The 21876-nt window shown below is 38.6% G+C and overlaps 1 protein-coding gene across 1 annotated transcript; it reads left to right on the top strand.

Annotated features, from left to right (window-relative positions):
- Window positions 1–12080: 12080 nt before the first annotated feature.
- LOC121324839 (reprimo-like protein) lies at window positions 12081–13578 on the top strand. The gene has a single exon (XM_041267052.1). The coding sequence runs from the start codon at window positions 12482–12484 to the stop codon at window positions 12818–12820; it is 339 nt and encodes a 112-aa protein (XP_041122986.1). The 5' UTR covers window positions 12081–12481; the 3' UTR covers window positions 12821–13578.
- The last annotated feature ends 8298 nt before the right edge of the window (window positions 13579–21876 follow it).

Below are 21876 nucleotides of genomic sequence, written 5' to 3'. Positions count from 1 at the left end.
GGCACTTTTTCTGCATGTGATTGTGCAATCTCTGTGCCTAAATACAAGTATATATTTTTGTGCCTAAATACAAGTATATATTTTAAATCACCCATGATAACCCACACTCCAATACATACACACCACATACAACATAACACAAAATACGCACCCCACCACATATCTCCCCCCTTGTGTGCAGCACACATGGCCTTAAAGGCCACCTCCCTCCTTAAAAAAACAAGTGTCTTGGTCAGGGTCCTGGGCTAAGAACAGACATCAAGGGGCCCATGGGTGGCAATCCTGGCAGTGGAAATGCTGACAGTGGGGTGGCACACTCCAGCAGTGGAAAACCTGCTATTATCAATGCTAGCAGCTGCAATGCTGACAGTAGCAATGCTACCCGTGTCAACGTTGGCAGAGGCAAGGCTGACAACGGCAATGTTGTAAGCGGACATGCTGTAAGCGGATGTACTGACAGCACCAAGGCTGGCTCCTCCAGCCGGGGCAATCCTGCCAGTGGCCATGCTGCCATTGGCAAAGTTGGCAGCGGCAAGGCTGGCAATGACAATGCTGTCAGCGATGGTGAAAAATCCTCCCTAGGTGATGGTGAACTGGCCTCCACAGGCAATGGCGACCTAGCCTCCCCAGGCAACTGTGAACTTGCCTCCCTGGCCGTTGCAGGCTCGGTAGCCCTTGGTAGTGCAGGCTTTGCAGGCTCGGGCAGAGTTCATCCTTGGGAGACGATTGAGGGAGCTGATCCTGGAGAGGTAGCGTCAGGGCATTATTTTAGTTTCATTATTACCAAGGAATATGCCACAGTCATTACTGTTATACTGTAATATAATAATAATTATATTGATTTACCTTTGTTCATCTGAAATGATAATTGCCATCCACTCAAGAGAGCAGGCTTGAGCATCCCTGTGAAGTGTCTAATTGGTAATCAGTGGTTTAAAACAGGTGTTGTTAATGAGTGTAGTCTTTTCTGTTATTGAGTAATAACAGAATGACTGGCCTCCATAGAAAACAATGGGAGAGCTGTGTCTGGTGGCTTTTTGATAAGTCATGAATCTGTAATAGATCTTCTTACAGCGGATGAGTTAATAAGACACTTACCACGACTACAGAGCTTGCAGCTGAATGGTAAGATGCTCATCTTTGAACAGTGAGGTTAGCGGTTTGTGTCCAACCCTCTCTATTCAATTGAATGGGCTGAAATGCCAAGCCATTACAAACTGTATATAATTTAATTGCCCAGTCCCTGTACACAGTCACAGGAAATCTCTAGACAGCTTAAAGGTCTTCCTGTAGTGTAAATCAATAATAATTCAGGGCACTGACTTAAATTGGACCAAATATTCAATGGACCTATGAAGAAAAAATGCCCCAGAGACATGAATGAGGTATTATATTGTATTATTTGCACAATCGTACATGTTTTATCTTTTCTGTGCATCTCACAAAATAATTTAATAAATACAATTACGTGAAAGGAATCTGAATTGTATAATTAGAAACACTGTCCCCAAGGCACATTACAATCTGTTTTAATTAAATACACACACCCTGTAAAGAATGCTTGTTTTTTTTAGCAAGTAAAATCATTGTCAGAATTATTGATGAGGCAGAACTGTAGGCATGTATGCAAATGCCTCGCTGTACTTTAGCATAGATCATTACTTTATTCACAAATGAAACCTCCCACAGTACTATTAGTTATTAAAAAGGAGTGCAAGACTAAAGTGCAGTATTTATTCCCAAACTGGGATGAATATGCCCAGCATCAGCAATACAGTGAAGGTGCCATAATATCTGTATTTAGTGAGAGCTGTTTTTTTTTTTTTAAATCCAAATTTGATGAACCTTAGCATAGAATAGGTTACAATAGGTAGGGTAATACAACCTTTAATGAAACATCCATAGGGTAGAGTTGCATAAATATTGTCTATTGGCTTATGATTTCCTTGTTGATCATATCTCATATTGGACCAGCTGTGCTCATGTTAAGGTAATTTTCCTGCTTTGCATCCATTTTTAATGTGAGCACCATCTTAAAACAATATAATCTTTTGATATTTTATTACATCTCATAATGCTAAATAACATGCTAAAAACTGGAGTTGTTGGTAGTTCCATATTTTATATTTTTGTAAACGAGATTCAGTTTTGCAATACATACCACTTTATCTTCTAGATATTGTCTTTAGCAATCTTAATAAACTCATCAAAAAATCACAGCAGGTTTATAACAGGAGTCAAGCTCGGCAGTATTTAGATGTACCGCTATTTACATTATTTAAAAAAAAAACCTCAAACGTAAAAGACACTTCCAGTGAATTTACATTCAAACACAAAAGATGACTGTGTTGGGGTCCTTTTAATGGACACTGCTGATTACAGAGCTTATTCAGAGTAAACAGATTGCTCCCCAATGCTGCCCTGGGTTCACTAGTGTTCTGCCAGCAGTGCTCATTACCAAAGCAACAGCACATTACTGGAGTAATCCCCTGAGGGGTATGGATCTCATCACGGGAGGGGGTGATTGCTGATGCAAGGGGTTGGGGAAATCTATGGAATCTATATATTCTCATGAGTCTATGTAGCTGTTTAAAATGGATATTGGGATTTTAATTATGGTTCATATGTGCATATTGGAGCTGGTACTTGCTACTGTGGAAGCACCACAATGTACTTGAACACAGAGTCAAATGAGAATAATATCTCAGGGCTGAGCTTTAATTCTACAGGCCCTGTACTCATTAGTTGAGCAGAAATAACCCAAGTTGACATTTTAAGTTAATAAATACATCAGTAAATAAAACTGATTTTTTGGCGTTGTACGTCCAGATGAACCCCCTTTGTATCTGTCTGTCTGTCTCTGTCTAATTGTATCTGTCTTTCTGTCTCTTTCCATTTGTATGTATCTGTCTGTATGTGTCTGTATGTCTCTGTCTGTTTGTATGTGTCTGTCTGTCGCTGTCTGTTTGTATCTGTCTGTCTGTCTGTTTGTTTCTGTCTAGCTGTCTCTGTCCGTTTGTATCTGTCTGTCTGTCTCTGTCAGTTTTCATGTGTCTGTATGTCTCTGTCTGTTTGTATCTGTCTAGCTGTCTCTGTCCGTTTATATCTGTCTGTCTGTCTCTGTCGGTTTGTATGTGTCTGTATGTCTCTGTCGGTTTGTCTCTGTCTGATTGTATCTGTCTGTCTGTCTCACACACTACATGGTGAACAAAATAACTGCCTGATTTTGTACAAATCTTCACCATCATAAACTCCTAGGGCAAAACTGACCATGAAAAGCCACGTAATGTGTGTGTTCAGTACGGTCGCACTCAACATCAAAACAATGACCTATTTTATAAGACTAATTATGTGAAGCAGGCAATTCCACAATCAAACAATTTAAATATTAGCGGTGGAGAATTACACACCTCTCACAATAAATAACGGGTTTGGGTCAACTCTGCTTGTGAAGGCTGTAGGCCAAAAGAAAATGAATGGCACACAAGACCTCAGCCTGGTACTAGCTATGGTGATGAGGATGCTCGGCAGCGAAAGCTGAAATTTACCAGTTTGGAAGTGGAGATTTTGGTATAAGCAGTACTTGTAACACATGAATACATCACCAGGACAAAGGAATACAATATGGACTGTGTGATGGCTTCTTAATAAACAAATTAATGCCTTCTTTTCAGAGTTCTTAAAATAATCACGCAAATACGAGGCCCGCAATTACCGGCAGCTTTAATAAATCAGACGGAATATTTAATAGACCTCATTTGCAACCCCCCCTTCCAATTTCAGCAGCTTCATTCTAAAACGCCCCAGAATTACATATGCATCAAGGGCTAAAGCGCACAGAGACAATGCCCCCGCAAATCACATATTAATTGTGTGTTTATGCCATTGCGTTTTATAAATCCCATCCAAGAATTCAGAACCTTCAGCGCCCGTCGTAAAGCAGGTGCAATCCTTTTATAAATCTGGGCCTGGTCTCCAGTAGACATTTGAATGGATGTATGTAGCAGGGTACATTTATTGAGCTCCAATCATTTATTTAAATCACAGTATGAGGAGTAATAACAACAGCAATAGGTTTGCTTGATCCAGAAGTACCAGAGCCACCTCAGTACATAATAAATTAGGATATTGTGATGAAGGAATAGAAGAGAAAATCCCCCAGGTGGAGAAGGCATGACTGGCAGAGGATCATTCTTCCTAAAGTAAGATGTGGATGGATTCCATCTAAAAAGGAAAAAAAGAAGTACGGGCTGCCATTAACTGCTCTGTGGCTGTCAAGCAACAGAAAATAAATGTGTCTTGTGAGTATTGTTCCCTGACACTGTACCACATACATTAACATTATTGCTGCAGGAAAAGAAAATCCTCACCAATATGAAGGATTATGCTGTGTGTGATGTTATCTTCTTTGAGATAAACTGTGCCTGTTTTAACTCTGCCTGTGCCTGTGTAGCCATCCTAGAATGTAGTCTCCACCTGCTAAGGGTTAGTGTCCTGTGGTCTGCTGTGAATGTATTTCCACAGCAGCATTACAGAGATGACTTTCTGACAATCAGTATTGGTGCTTCAAGAGCTTTCCTCAGTGTTGCTAGACTGAGCAATGCTGAAAATCCCATTTGCTGCTGCTGCTTAGAGTTAATACTTGAAACCAATATGTATTGGCCTTTTACTGGGCACCTAACCAATAGATAAAATCCCAGGTTTACAACTGTGACAGAGAGTGAATGAATCCTCATCAACAATTTCCCTCCTGACCTGTGAGGGCACGGTATAACAGGAGCAGTGTGCCCCAGACTGGATGGTTTGGCAGTTCATTCCAGGGTCAGTCGCAAGTCGGCCATCCAGAAAGGGAGCGAGGCCACAACACCAGAAGCCATCGCCTTAATGTGGTAGGCGATGTGTCAGTCATGGTGTGGCAGAGCAGAGCTCTGCCCTTTATAGATTGGCAGGGATGGGGTTAAATTCCCCTACCTGCCTGGGTTTATTGTGTTCATGTAGCTGGAGTTGATTGGAGTAATTAACGATCAATCAGCACCCAGCCACCTGATATAAACGAGGCCTCAGCTTCCCATTAGGGAGAGATGGGAGCTGAGGAAGCAAGCAGATGGTTGTGCTTGCTGTTTCTGGTTTGCTGTTTTGTGGTTTTTGAATTTTCTGATCCAGTCAAGGCATCACCCAGCCAGGAAACCTTTATTTTGTAAGTTTTGCTTTGTTATATGTGTTTGAATATCTTTGTTTTGGCCCTTGTGCCCTTTTATTTTGTGTTTAATTGTGAATAAAAGTATTATTTTTCTCTGGGCCTCTATCCACTCGCCAGCCTGACACACATGGATTGGAGGACACGTGATTGCACTTGCCACCAAAGGGGGAGTGACTGAAGGTATAGCAGGGGGTGTGGCAAAGCAATCTATTCCTTGTGTTATGATTACAAAACGACCGGGAGGAATAAACAGAAACAGTGAGTGTTTAGTGTTGTCTTGTCTGTGTATTTAACTGTTGTTATTTGTTATTGTAGATGGTTAATTATCCGAGAGCTGTCTGTGTTAAGCCAGCATCAAACCCGGACTGCACCGTACCACTGTTAGCACTGTTTCATGTGTTCACAACACCACTTGCACCCGAGGCACTCACTGTAGGATTGGTGATTGTGTATCGCTGTGTATAGCCAGTATTATTATTTAAGCAAATAATAAAGCTATGTTTTTCACCATTGAACTGTTGTTGGACTGTTATGACTGAGCACTGCATCACATCTACACCTGTGCAATGCAAACAACTTTGCCACAACAACAAATAGATTATTTTAGGAGTTTGACAACTTTACCAGCTCTCCCAAACCAGCGCAACCAGCTAAGAATCAACAAACCATCAGTTCTGACCAGCATACACCACCCCTCATAAGTAATGGAGTTTCCCTGAGGTAAAATGGTTTACTGGTCTCATTGTTTCTTGTTTGCCCTATTCACAGTTAAACAGCTGGACCTGGAGACTGCCCGGTTCTGCGCAATTAAACAGCTGGACCTGGAGACTGCCGGGTTCTGCGCAGGTAAACAGCAGGTCCAGAGGTGCAAAAGAAAAAACAATTGTGAGAGCAATGTGAGCAGTTTCTCCTTCCCTTAATTTATCAGATTTGCTTTGTTTACAAAAGATGGAAAATACCCCGACTGGCAGAAAAGGGCAAATGCAACCCGTAAGACACTCTACACACTGCAGATGCACAGAAAACGTGACCAGAGACCGATGTTCAAGGTGCACACGAACTGCAGCAAAACGCCTCGACAGGCAACAAGAAGCAGAAAGAGTAATTAATACAATCGGTACGATATTGTTATGTGCTTTAAAATATATGGAATGCATGACCTGAGATTGAAGTTTAAGGTCTCCGATGCAGGGGCCCGATAATGGATCAAGGAACAGGTTTCAATGGTAATTTTGCCATGCTGGAACAACCCACAGTAGCAGAGGCGACTTTGTTTCTAGAAGGACATCCTTGAATGGGGAGAAGCATGCAGAGTGCAGAATGTTCACAGACTCCAGGACTCCTTTGTGATGGGTGGTTTGGAAGATGAAGGTTAGAATAGATCTTTACTATGTCCTGCAGTGACATTTGTATCCTGAATGTTGGAACAAATCCTTGAATGTCCCACAGCGACATTTCCAAATTAGAATAGATTTTCTATTGGATCTGCTGAGATGGTTTATTAATCTGGAGGATTGGTGTGTGAGTGATAGAACATCTAGTTTATCAAGGCTTAGAAGCAATACATTAGAGAGGCAAGTATAATGGATTATAAGGTGACGAGCAGCTTTTGTAAAAATGTGCAGAAATGTCTCTTTGTAACTTAACTGAAGTACCACAGGGTAGAAGACCCTGTTTGGAACATTTTTAACCCAGTCTCATGGTAATTTAAATATATAATTGTGACAGAAAGAAACAATCTTGGTTATAAATCTCCCTCCCGATCTGTGAGGGTGCTGTGTAAAGGGAACAGAGTGCGTTGGACTGGATGGTCTGACAGTTCATTCCAGGGAAAGGTGAATGTCGGCCATCTAGAAAGGGGATGTAGCAATGGTGCACCAAGTCATTGCCCCAGAAGGGAAGTGATTTGGCAACCGCGGATTGGAGGAGAAATGGTTGCACTTGCTAACCAAGGCGGCATGGTAGAAAAGGGGATGTGGCTAGACGATCTGTTCCTTTGTTATGGTTAAGAGCGAACCACTAAAGAAGAACTATAAATGTACTGTCAGTGTTTTGTTGGTTTGTCGTGTCTAATTACACTTGTTTGTTCTTGTTATACGGCTAACACAATCCGGAGCTGTCATTTAAGGCCAGCACCAAACCTGGAAAACACACCACTCTGCACGAATAAATTGTATTTCACCACTTGCACGTTAGCACTCACTGTAGACTTGTGATCATGTGTGTGTTTTGTGTGTGTTTAATACTGTGTTTATTACATCGGGACTGTAAGAGTGCAATCTTTGGGGTCCCCTACATGCAGAAACACCAGGATGTCTGTGTGATTAATTTCCTCTAGGACAAGCTAAATGAGCTATTTTGAAGTCCCGGAAGAACATGCTAACAGGTGCAGGGCTGACGGAGGTAGTCAGTCTGTTCAAATCGCTGGTGGTTGCAGGCTCAAGGTGAATTTTGCCATTTTAAATCAGTCAGTGACCTGCAGGGCTTCCATGAGAAATAATGTGTGGGAGAGGCTGTCTGCGAGGTTAGCGAGGTGGGAGACCTTGTTGTATTTATATAGTTGTTTTTGTTTTTAACTCAAAGTCTGATTTTTTCTTGATATTTCATGATTATTTGTTTAAAATCTGTTTTTAAGGAAAGCATGGTGTTTTTTTAGGATTTTAATGCTGATGCACTGGGGAGGTTTCGGCTGATCCCCGGGGCCAGGAAGAATCTTAATTTTTTGCATTTACCATACTGAGTTTTTCATTGAATGATTAAAAAACAGTTCACATAACTTTTAATATTAGGTTCTACCAAACTTAGGAGTCGTCCTCATCCAAGTCACTGTCTAGCTCCATCTCCTCCTCCAAGAGTTCAAACAATTGAGGTGGCAGTGTAAGACCATGACAGTAGTTTCTGAATGTTTAAGTAGGAGATTGGATTGCTAGTTTTAACAAATTCTCACACATTCTCTATTTATTTAAATATCTTGACACCATATTGCCGCCCTGGGGATTCAGAAGCAAAAACCCAAACACTTTGTCACTTTCTTGTTGTTGAACATGTTAGCTTGACAGCACAGTGATTTATATGTGGATATATATATAAATCATCAATTCATAAATTGATACCCTCCATGAAAAATGCCCTGTAAAGTTGGTTTGAAGTTCGATATTCATTTGATATTGAAACTGCATCACAGTTACTGTGTTGTTGTTCTTGCTGTTCGTAGTGCTGAAACTGCTCTTCCTTAAAAAAAAAATGCAATTTAAGCTATATTCTGTAACATCCGGGGCAACCGCTAGTGCAGGCGGGGTCAGCTCCAGGGCTGGTATTAGCAGCTGAGCTGGAGCCAGGACAAGGGTTTGAACCTGCTACCTGGCCAGGTGCTCACATGGCCGTGTACGGCTCAGCCGTGCTAGCAGGGGACATTGTGCAGGACATGCAAGTGTGGAATTTAGCCATGCTTGATGTCTGCACAGCCCCAACGGTGCAGAGCACTGAGGACACTGAGTGTGGTAAAATACAGTACTGGTGCACCAAAGAATCGGGGCACTGAATGCAGGTGTTAGTGACATTCTGTGGCGCTAAGCACCGAGGGCACCGAAGCACTGAGAGGCACCCAGCCTTAACCGCGTGAAGTCAACACAACTTGGGGTGGTGCATAGCATATACCTGGGTGGATACATAGGCTCGAGTGGCTGCGGTAAGCAATCAGGAGAGCAGCACAGAGGAGCGCATGGTGCAGCATCACGGTGCAGCATGGCAATAACCTGGTTCTGGACCACATGCAGTCCCACAACGTGGCAGTGCATAGCGTATGCTGGAGTGGAGCATAGGCTCAAGGAGCTGCCTTGTGTTAGACAGGAAGAAAAGTGTACTGTTTTTTTAAATTTATTTTATTTTTATTTTAACTACAAAGGCAGTAATTGGAAAAAATACAGGCTTACACACACAGCAATTTAGCTATGAGCGAAACAAGACAGCTGATTTAACTCAACAGCAGGACGCAGCAGAGCTGGGTCAGGGTGGAGGAATCACACTGCTACTATTTTGGTTTTTTAAAACTGCAAGGCAGTAAAGAAAAAACACAGCAGTTGTGAGGGTAAAATAGCAGTCACCACGACAATGCGTGTAACTGCTTTTTTTTTTTCTTTTACCAAGCGCACCGAGTAGGTGGGCTGAAATAAGCCAGCAGATTCAACTCAACAGTGGGGCTCAGCAGAGCTGGGTCAAGGTGGAGGAATCACGCTTCTCTCTCACACAACATCAAAGCTATGAGGTGCACTAGCAGAGGAGAAAACACAAAATAACAAGCACTGTAAGATTAGAAAGGCATAATACATTAAATAAAAAGCTAGGATGTGAATTCTAAACATTGTGGATGTGTGAATCATACAAAATCATATGAATAAGATGGAGGGAAAAACCTGAAATAGCAATTTAGGCAACCGCTAAGAGAGAACTGTGGGAGCTACATGCACTACAGCTGGGATAAGGTTCCAGAGAGTTGGGGCCATGAAGCTAAAAGAGCGCGCTCTGAGTGTGGTGTACTTTTGTTTGGGTATAAAAAGCAAGCCTGAGTCAGAGGAGCACAGCTCGTGGGCAGGGACATAGACATGTGATAAAGGCCTTGTAGGCAAGCAGTAGAATTTTGAAAGTAATCCTGAACTTTTCCAGGTAGCCAGTGCAGCTGGGCAAGACGGGCTAATTGTGAACATGTTTTTTACGTCTGGCAAGGATCCCAGCAGCGGCATTTTGAACCAGCTGCAATTGCGTTTATGGCGCGTGACCGAAGACCACCATAGAGAGTGTTGCAGTAGTTGAGCTGAGAGGAGATTATTCCATAACAGAGTATCTCTGCGTCCGGCAAGGGAAAGGCAGAGGCGGACCTTTGAGATGTTTTGGAGGTGGTAGAAGGACGATTTGACTACAGAGGCGATTTGGACATTAAAGGAGAGGTTACTATCCAGAAGTACACCAAGGCTTCGTACAATGGGAGAAAGCAGCAGTAGACAGTTTCCGAGGTTCAAGGCAGCAATACTGAGATTCTTGAGTTCAGTTTTTGATCCTACTAGAAGAAGTTCAGGTTTGTTAGCGTTGAGCTGAAGACAATTGGCAGACATCCAGGCCTCGATGTCTTGGAAACAAGCTGAAAGCCAGACCATGGCAGAGGGAAATCCAGGTACAGCTAGGTGTCATCTGTATAGGACTGAAACATAAAGCATGTAGATGTTGAAGAGACGGGGTTTGCATCAGCGCTGCTCCGATCATAGAAAACAGATGCATGCGTCCAGATGGGTAAAAGGACAGCCAGGAGAGACAGGTTCCAGAGATCCCAACATACTTCTGAAGACAGTTAAGAAGAATGCTATGATCTATGTTATCAAAAGCAGCAGTTAGGTCAAGGAGGACAAGGACAGAAGCTGTCTTTATGAAAAATACTTTTCTGTTACGTGAACCCCTGATTATAATCATTATAACGAGAGATGCTTCTCTTATGGTGTAAGAACTCTGTTTGGACAGCAATAACTTTATAGTCACAAACTACACAGAATGTGTATCTTATACAAGAAGGTTCATATGGGGCATCTTTCACAGTACATACACTTTTCATGAAAGATGTTTTTTTTTTTTTTTTACATGAAAATTTATGTATAGCATTAATTGCTCTTAAAACCAATGAACACTTATTTAGAGGCACTGCAGTAAACTTCATCACAAGAATGTCATAATAATCCAAATATTTTAGCACAGAATATTGTAATAAGTTATTTTATGTATTATGGTAACACTAGTTATATCTCAGACTTAAATTCACTTTAACTGGTGAGACAGCCTTCAAAGCATTTTGTGATTTAAATATATATATATTTTTTTTAAATTTTGGGAAATACAACTCATGGATGCATAACACCATTTTTAAATTCAATTTGGGATCGGGAAGATGCGGGAATGTTGTTATCGTATGATTTATACAAAAAAATTGGAAATAATCACAGAAAATGCTCCCGTAATAAACCGAGTTAAGTTTTTATCGACAACCCCCCCCCCCCCCCCCCCCCCCCCCCCCCCCCCCCCCCCCCCCCCCCCCCCCCCCCCCCCCCCCAAAAAAAAAAAACAAAAAAACAAAAAACAGCCATTGCGTCTTAAAGAACAATATGGAAGTGCGCATTTTTCTTTATTGGTTCTCATACGTACCTGCGTACCAGTTATGTGAACCCCTGTTAAAAAGCACTGGGAAATATAAATGCGACAAATATGTAGGAGAGAGCCATTCCATAGTACTGCACCTTCAGGGATTTCCATAGTGATGGAAATGCAAATGGCATTGAAACTGATAAGGGGCAGAAATGGATTTTAAAACCAGAGGGGCTTGTGTCATAAAAAAAAGGGTATCCCTTCAATTATTATCCCCGGTTGATGTGACTGTACTCTCGATACTGTAATCTAAAGAGGATTACTGAGATGCTGAGATACATTGTTTGCCCGCCTCTGTCTGTGTCCGTCTTTCTGCATTGTTACATCTATCTAGGGAAACCCTTACTCAATTGTGATGAAACTTTTGGACAACTTTAACACAAGCTATTGACTGTATCAGAATCCCGGGGTATATAAAGACGTCTGTCAATCTGGGCAGAGGGATGCAGTATCTGACATCCGTATATTTTAAAATTCATTCCATTCAACGTTATATATTGTACGGGGGTGGATGTGTTGAAATCTACTAACAAATACATTTCACCTGAAAAATAATAATGTCCCGGCCTTTGAAAGAAATATGGTTTTATTTTGGAGCTATATACAATCTCCCCTACACCTGCCGTAGATGGTATATTCCCGAGGAATGTATAATCCATTTGACATGCTTCTCCTAAATACAGTTACGGGGGTCAGGAGGAAGGAGTGTTTGTTTGTGGCTAGGCACAGATCTGTGTGAACAGTCAGGGGAAAACAAATAACACTGAAGGGGAATCCTAAGACCGTTTATTCTTGACGTGAGAAATGGAATTCTACACTGTGCGATACAGTATCTAGAGAAAGTTAAATCAACCAGCAGTTGCGCGTCTCATGGATTTGAATGATCTGAGTATATCATACATCTGGGTGTCGATCTCATGCAACACTTACATCAATAACTTCCAAAACAATATGATGCAATTTGATTATTAATGTAACTTTTGCAACGGAATTTTTTAGTACACATTTTTAGTGTAACTGTGCTTTCCTTTTTTTTTTTTTTTTTTTTTTTTTAATTGATTTTGTGCTGTAAACTATTGACACTCTAACATTTCAAAGATGAACGGGACATTTTTTAACCAGTCTATCTGGGCACAAGGAACCTTTACCAACAAAAGCCAGGACCTAGCAGACTCCATAGTGGGGTGCTGCAATGGCAGTACCCCGGTCACCACAAGCGACGGAGGTTCCCTGGTCCTTGTCCCGGACGAGCGGAATCTTTTCATCACGAGAGTGGTGCAGATAGCGGTGCTGTGTGTCCTGTCATTAACTGTCATTTTCGGCATTTTCTTCCTGGGGTGCAATCTGATGATCAAGTCAGAAAGCATGATCAACTTTCTAGTTAAGGACAGGAGACCTTCAAAAGATGCAGAGGCTGTCATCGTTGGCCTCTACTAGCAGTGTGTGGAGCTTGTCCAGACTTGGTATACGGACCAAGTCCATTACTGTACCGGAGTACATATATGCAACGTCTGGGGCGCTTTTTCCTGAAGCTGAAGTCATAATAGCGAACTGTGTTGCTCGAAGAACTCATAATTATGGGGTCTGGCGATCCATGTATGTTTTATTTATATTAAAAAAAAAAATAGCTATAAAAATGAATGCCTTCTGTTTTATTTTTAATGTTTACTGTATGATTTGTTTGTTTTTTTGTTTGTTTACTTCTAAACCGCCTTCTCGTCTCTCGTGGTGATTATTAACACGTCATGGTTTTGTTAAAATGTTTACAGTTATTAATTTATTTTGAAGGTTATGCATGCGGAATTCTATTTTTGTGCATGGAAATTGCTACCAAAAACCTGAGTATAGTATGTCAAGTATAAAGCATTTTGAAGAGAATGTAATTGTCCAAATGCAAGTCTAACCACTCTTGCACTTTTGTAAAGATGTTCAGTGAATGAGACATCTAAATAGTGAAGCATGTTTAGCCATTCCACTAAAATGGATGTTGTGCATTGAATTTCTTACCTAAGATTTACACTTTGTACTAAATGAGAATTACAATTTAAAAAGCATGCTCAGTGCCTGTTATATTGTTACTAATGAATTTGAAAAACTATATTTTGCACTTTTATGAAAATGAAAATGCTGCATGATTTTTTGTACAAAACTTGAATGACTTGTACAAACAATGTTGCGATTCTTAAAATAAAGATTTCAACGTTTTCATTGATTTGTCATTATTTATTCAAGAAAGGAAACATAATTGAATCTATCAACACCCACTGTATTACTAGGCTTATTACAGAATTATATATATATATATAGAACGCACCACAGAAAACAAATATAATCATTTATAAACACATCATATTGATTTAATCACGTTTAATAACGAGGATACGGATGCATTCTGGCTCCGAAGCCGCTTCCACTAAGTTACAGTCTATCAAAGGTCCCAGCCCCAGTCATGCTAATACATGGTAATTCGAATCTACGCATATTTTTGTACCAGTTTAATAATCCCGGCCCCGGGCTAATTTGAATAATGTCTCTGGAAGAATAACATTTACTAGAAAAATTAACAAAATAAAAATATGTGTAGACAGTTAGAGACGGATATTAGGAAACATGTTGGTATTTTATAATTGAATTAAATTGAGCATGAAAGCACATACACAAATAAAGCAAAACGTACATTATTATTATTATTATTTATTATTATTATTATTATTATTATTAATAATAATAATAATTTATTATTATTATTATTATTATTATTATTTATTATTATTATTATTATTACTATTTTATCTATTTATCTGGCAGTGGCCTTTATCCACACTCTTCCTAGTTTAGCAGATTATAGCCAAATGCAATCTATAACATTATGTAGGAGTATATGATAAAAGTTTGGTGAAGATTGGTGTCAAATCAAGGCAATTGTTTTTTTCACTTTAGTGTGACAGACAACCAACCCATAAGGGCACCCTTTTGAATGATTTTTTTTTAATCCATAACATGTTTTGGTTTACATTTTTTTTAAGGTATTTGAAATGTTAAAATTAAAAAAAAAAATGCAATGTTACACACATTAAATCGTTTAATCTAATATCTTTAAAAACCTTGTTAATAGGGAACCTGTTGTTCTAAGCTCTGAAACTAAATGGCAGTAAAAAAATAAAATAAAATAAAAATAACAATAAAAAACCAAACAGTTCATGTACATGATCCAGCATATCCAATGTTACATTATTAAACATTAATGGTGCTGCATTTTGGCAACATTTGCTAAGAAAAAACAAATCAGAGAAATTGAATTTTACATTTGTAGCAGGTGAATTTTTCATATCTGTGTGTGAATAATAGATCACATTGGTCTGCAGATGGGTTCTGTGGAGCCTGGCAGTCTGCAGGTGCCTGAGCTCTTTTATTAAATCTCTGTTACAGCATATTGTCCCTCATTAGGAGACCCTGTCAGCTATCTTAACACCCACTCAGCCTTGGAGATGTGCGTCACAGCAGGGTCGTTGGGGTGGGGAACAAAACTCATGTTAACATCATTTAAAAAAAGCATATTATTCATATTATTACTATTCTCTATTATTACACCACCATCCAACTAGGAGGAGGAAACCCCTAATTTTCTCCCCAGTATAGAATGTCCAGTTACGTTCCCTCACCTCAACAATTCCCCACAACACCTCAGGAGAACTGAAGGTCAGTGGATGTCCTGTGATCCCACATCCAAGCCAAGCTTTACACCCAGGAACTCAAGAGCAGATGTCCTGAGGAGGACAAAGGCCAGCACTGAAGATGTCTCCTGGAGCTAACCAGACACCTGACCAGCGATGTCCGTTGCAGCTCACTCAGAACCTGCAATGTGATACTCCTTCTGGAATCACCAGCGAAGATGGCCGACTTTGTAGATCTAAGAAGTGAATCTGCTCACTAATTGTATCACCCCTTCTGCAAACCACACAGCCGTACATTTGCCAGATGGGTCACTCTGGAACCCCACAGCTGTGGGTCTCAATACTACTTATGAAAAGATTGATCCTTATGATTTCCTGACAGTCCATAGTGGCAAGGGTGCCATTTCAGATTTATTATGCCCCTGGAAGCTTTTGGGGTTTAAGGGAGCATTTTTTCTCTGATTATTTCCTATATATATATTTTTTTATAAATCATACGATAACAAAATTAGCAACACAGGACAAACAGGCAATTTAAAGCTAAGAAATCTGCACCTGTGACGTGCAGACCCAAATAAAGCCTTATTTCTAAGCTTACATATAAGTTCAGAACACACAGGAGATAATATAATAAGATATTATTCATCCCACAGCCTTGATGTATAAATCTTGGAGGCTTAACACAGATATCTGTCATGCAGTTTGAAACATTGTGTACTATTCTTAGTAGAGACAAATCATTTTGTTTTATAAAATAAAATCTACTATACTTACCCCTGCAATGATTGTTTTTGTAAACTTCTTATCATGTCCCAATTTGAAGCATTTGTGTTCAACCATGCGAGCTCACCCCTCCCATTAGGCAAGTAATGTATTTTTTAAAAATGCATATATATTTTTTTTAATAGTGCTGGCTGTAAAAATAAGCAATTACTATATTAGTTTTGTTGATATTGCCTTGTAATGCAGGTTTTACTTATCGATACTAACTATTTTGCAGTAACATAGGGCAGTGAGGTCACAAAGTCATTTTTATTGATAGAAGAGGGTCGCAGTGCTGCAAAGTTTGAGAACCACTGCTATAGTGTTTGTACCTGGTTTAAAAGGGACATGTTGTTTTCAGATGAGACTTGAGTTCATTAGGCTATATTAGATTTACAAATAATTCTCTCAAATGGAAGTTTGGGAAATTATTTTTCCAAAACAAAAAGGAAAACAATTAAGGTTGCAAAAATAAAATGTTCAAAATACAAAATAAAACATGGGGAAGCTTTACACTTTAGTTAATACTTAATGGACTGTCTACAAGTAGAGTTAACATACTGTGGGAAAAACAGTAACATTTCATTGTCAATTGTCTTTTATTTTAAATGAACACACTATTGCTGTATATGAATACATATTATCAATCAATCTGAATTTCTAAAGTAATGTTGATGCTGAAATTGTAATAAACACACCTTTCACTATTTGTGTAACGTTTAGACTTTCCTGCAGAATAATTTACAATGTGTGAGTACGGGAACATGTTTACTACAGATTTGCTAAACTAGTCACAACTTGTAAAGGTCAGTCCTGTTTAAAATCAGTCCTGGTTTACAGAAAGTATATATTTTTCCAACATTTCTTAGGATTTATGTGAGAATATGATGTTTTTATGTTGAAATATGCATATATATATAATTTCACATGCACAGCCATTGTAGATGGTCAGCTATGTGAACTTGCCTCACGCACTGAATGCATGCCTGCCACAGGGCTCCCATGGGTCCTAAACCCTGCTAAGTACAGAGGAGGATTGCAGTTACCATGAAATTAAAGGTTTGCTGACATAATGGGGTTTAACAATAGAGTTATGAGAAAAATACAGGAGAAAATCTGTCTCGGGTGTTGTCTGGGAGAAGTGTCCAAAAACAGGCATCCTGGCAAATAAAGGAAAGTTGATAGGTCTGCAACAAGTGGTATGAAACACAGGGGGGTGACCTAAATGACGCTCTTGCATGGTGGTCCTAGACATACCCTTCGTGGTAAACATGAAGCCCTCCTAGTATGGCCCCACCGGCGACACTATATTTAGGAAAATTGTACACTTGCTGTTATATTTTGATATGCTTGTGTAATGATATACAAGCAAGATCATTTCACAGGTGAGAGTATTCATTCGGCAGGAAGTTAGGTCAGTTAGGTCAGTCCAGTTAGGTGCATTGTGGAATCTGTAGTTTCTTAACAGGTATTTGTTTCAGCCAGTGCTGAAACACTAAATGCAAAGAAAAATACATCTACTGCTAGAAACAAGGCTAGGAAGCTTAATAATGAAGCAGAATGCCATTGAGTCAGCATGTGATTGCAATGCAACACACAAATAAACTGGAGATCAATGATTCAGACCTGCCAGTTGCTTAAGGTTTTTTTTTAGTTTATGGATTTTCGAAATGTTTATAAGCAGTAAATTGAAGGGAGTAGTTTATACTTTTAAAGAAAATTAGCATGGAAGGATAAAAGGAGAGCTTATAATTTTATCTTTAAAAAAACTAACCCACAGCACATTCTGAATAGTTCACTCCCATCGGAACACTTACAGTATAATATTGGTCTAGGTGGGAATATATTGACCTGCACTTTCTATCTCAAATAGAAACAGACCATACCAGTTATCAGGGGTACACTAATTGACCCAGGGAACCTTAAGCTAAGCCATTACTGACATATCATTAGAAAATGTCAAAAGAAAACTGACACTAAAAAGCTATGCTGCTGAAGGCATTGGACTTTAACCATGCTGCCTTCACTTCTCCCAGACTCCCTGCCAGTGAAAGTGTTTATGAGGTAATGATATTGGATTTTTCCTTCATTTTGTTGTCTTACATACACAAAAAACACATGCATAAATGACTGATGGCTTTCAGTTGTGTAAATGTATATTTCTCATCTTGACGTGTGTTTTGATGTTGTTTACATTTTGCATGAGGCTTGTGTATATGAGAAATTAGAAGTATGTCAGTGACATACATCAGCTCTAAATTCAAAAACAGAGCTATCGCTATGATGACAAAGTTAATGCCCAAATCTCAAGTGTAAAGCACAGTATAGAATATATATTAGGAATATATGTTTAATCACAATTTTATAAGCCATTCTTTAAATGTATACAAAAATGTAAGTATGACATCCAAACAGATGAACAGACAGACAGACCTCCATATATTGCCAGAATATAATAATTCTCAATAACCTAAACTAAATAATGTTAATACCAAATTTGATGAGAATTGGATAAGATATATAATAATTATATATATATATATATATATATATATATATATATATATATATATATATATATATATATATAACACTTCAACACTGTGTTCACAAGTGTGACAACACATACACACGCCTCCACTACATCATCTTTGTATGGAGATTTAATCAACAGCACTGAATAATTAGATTATGGAATATATTTATTAACATATAAACATATTTATAAATATGTTTATATGTTAATGTTTATATACATTTTTTTGTTGATTTAAAGTTTAGAAACATGAAGAAAATAATATTTATGAACAAGAGGAGGCCATTAATGCTTGTCCAGTTCCTAGTAGCTGACTGATCTCAAATTCAAGCCTTTAAGGATCCTAATGATCCAGCATCAACAATGTGGCTAGTTAACCTATTCTATTTCCTTGCCACTCTCTGTTTAGAAACATGAAAACTTATATTATACTTACTGGCTCTGAAGAAAAAAAAAAAATGCTGTATTTAGTTACATAGAGTTTTGTTTCTGGAGTTTTATTAAAATGATGCCACAATGCAGCGACATACCTTGGGTCGTAAAGCAGCACTGTCCATTTTGATTGACTCATAGCCAGCTACAATGTCCTACTTGCAATCATGTTTAGTTTTAGAATTCAATCCTTTATGATAGCTTCATATCTCAGTACTACTCTTACAGTTTAGATTTCTGTGTATTCTGCTGGAAACAAAGCAGAATGGTTGACTGGCCACATTATCTAAACTACTGACCCTCTTCTGGATGATATAAACAAAGAGTACTGTGCATGCACTACTGTTGCGTGCCCCAGGAGACTTCCAGTTGACTGTATATCAGTGCAAACTTCGAACATGACAAGCAGCTACTTTCTAAACTTACCAACCTTGGGAAGAACTTGTTACCAGGAAAAATTAACGATTAAGACAACCACACTACTTGATCCATTTGACAATGATGTAAGGACAAGATTGTTTTTAAATCATTTTAAAAGGCTTCCTGAGATAACATTCCCAGACATCTATCATGGCTTGGTAGATACGGAATGTTGTTACACTTGAGAAGCAGTAAAGGCATACAGAAGCTTTGATGCTTACAATTACTTTTTTTAGAGGGAAAGTACACAAAATTAGTACATATCGATTAGAGGACAGTGGTGTGTGTAGAGTGTATGGATTAGTACAGGGCTTCTCAAACTCGGTCCTGGGGACCCCCTGTGGCTGCTGGTTTTCATTCCAACCGAGCTCTCAATTACTTAACTAGACCTTTAATTGAAATGATAATTTGCTTAATTAGACCTTTTTACTTGTTTTCAGCTCTTGAACAGTTGCATATGTCAAGTTAGCTATAACATTTTATAAGTAACTTGAACTGCAACATTAGCAATGTGTAAAATAAAGTTTACACGCTCCATCAGCAACATCAAAGCAAAGTGTGTGGTCTTGTGTTAAAAAGCAGGTGACTATATTAATATAGTCCATAGGCTAACAGCTAGTGCCATAATTCCCAGGACACTTTGACATAATGCTGTTAAACTGAAACAAATGAACATGTAAATTAACAATTAATTTTTTTTTTAAATAAATATTGGTGCTTAATTTATTACCATGGAAATTATAAAGGCAGTTGGTAGCCTGTTATCCACCATAACGTTTAATTATGTTTTTACCGCATTACAACAGTACAGGGGTTCCCAAACTTTCTCAGCCTTCCTTTTTAATATTTTACATGTAATTCTTTTGTTAAATCATACAATAACTTCCCTGCGGCCAACAGTTTGGGAACCCCTCATTGTACTGTACTCGCTACCACAGTATCACAGTATCATGTATATATATAGTATTATATATACATGTTTTGGGTATCAGCTAAACCAGTTTTACTGTTTAATGTACACTAGCCTACCACTTTACCACTGCATTGGTTAAAAATATTGTTTTAATTAAGTTTATTAAAATGGTTTATTGCTTTTTAGGTCTACCCCAAACCAGTGTCCATGACAAATATCTTAAAGCCTAGAAAACCAAACCAGAGAACCAGAGCCTATAGCGAAGCTAACAGTTTCCACTTGCCCTCTTATAAAGGCAGGGGTTCCCCTGCAAAGCTTTTCAAAGCTTTAAAAGTAAGTTGCATTAGAACTGTATTTCCATTAAGATGTAATAGTGTTTATAAACCAGAACTACTCTGTCCTCACAGCACAGAGAATAGGACCAAGAGATTAAACAATGGATATTATTATGAGCCTATAATTTAAAAAAAACAAACAAAACAAACTAATTTCAATTTTTCGCACTTGCTAAATGACAATGTAGACAGCAGTTAGGGCTGTGATACTTATCACTGGGGTAGATTAACTTAATACATTTATGTGCATGTGATAGTGTAGCTTTGCAGCTGGAGCCAATCATCAATTATTCAATTAGCTCCAGCCACATTCTCTCATGGCAGGGATAGGAAATTAACACCATCCCTGCCAACCACCACCAAAAAACCACAAAACAATATTATTTACAGGCAGAGCCCTGCCCTGCCAGAGTGCACTATGCATTCATATTGAAGTTTAAGACTTTTTTTTATAACTTCTTGTGTCGTGAGCTTCTGTAAAATGTTTTCTTCTAAGTGTATTTATCTACGTTGTTCAGTTGCTTTTGTAAACCGATTGCTGTTGAAAAGTTTAAAATGTATTGCTATCGTTTCAGTTTTTTAAATATGCATGTTGTAAACCAATGTCTGTTCATATATATATATATATATAAGCTTCGGCTTTTCAGATGTTTATGTAACGTACTCAACTAGTTACATCCTACTGTTTCTGTTTGGAGGCAGTTTGGTCCAGTGGTTAAAGTCCAGGGGCTTGTAACTAGAAGATCATTGGTTCAAATCCCACCTCTGGCACTTTCTGACTCACTGCCACTGACTTGTCCCTCTTGAAAGGTTCGTGCCACAACATAAATCCCTGAGCTACCCACAGCAGTAAGAGATTATGCATAACTGTCATCACTTGCTCACTACAGTCCACTAAGTTTGCAATGTTAAAAAAAAAAATGTACATAGAAAAAAAAAAATTGCATTCACTACATAATACATGCTTCAAGTAATGTCAAAAAAATAATCAGATACATAAGGCAAAGTACAAAGGATTCAGGAATAAAGAAAAAACACACCAGTAGCTAATTTGCAAAAAAAAACATGATCTATCACAAACCAACTATATGTTTTATTGTCACCTGACAGGCTGCAAAATAACTTACACAGGAAAACTAAGAATAACAATGACTGCAAACACTGCTTGGACAATACAACTTCTTTAGATTTACTACAAACAAGTTCCATTGCAAATACTCTGTGGGATAAATTTCCCTGACATGATTGTTCATTTAGGCAATGTCTTTACATATGTCCTTCTTACTGTTACAAAAGCTTCAAATAAGTTATTCCTTAAGCCTGGCATACATTTGATTTATTATTAAAGTTGGTGTATATTTACACAAATACATAAAGCTACTGAACTTTTAAACTTTGACATTTGTGTTATATCAAACACA

This window comes from Polyodon spathula, chromosome 12, assembly GCF_017654505.1.
Source record: "Polyodon spathula isolate WHYD16114869_AA chromosome 12, ASM1765450v1, whole genome shotgun sequence".
Classification (NCBI taxonomy): domain Eukaryota; kingdom Metazoa; phylum Chordata; class Actinopteri; order Acipenseriformes; family Polyodontidae; genus Polyodon; species Polyodon spathula.
Note: the sequence above shows the minus strand (reverse complement) of the source record. Positions and strands in the feature narration are given on the sequence as shown.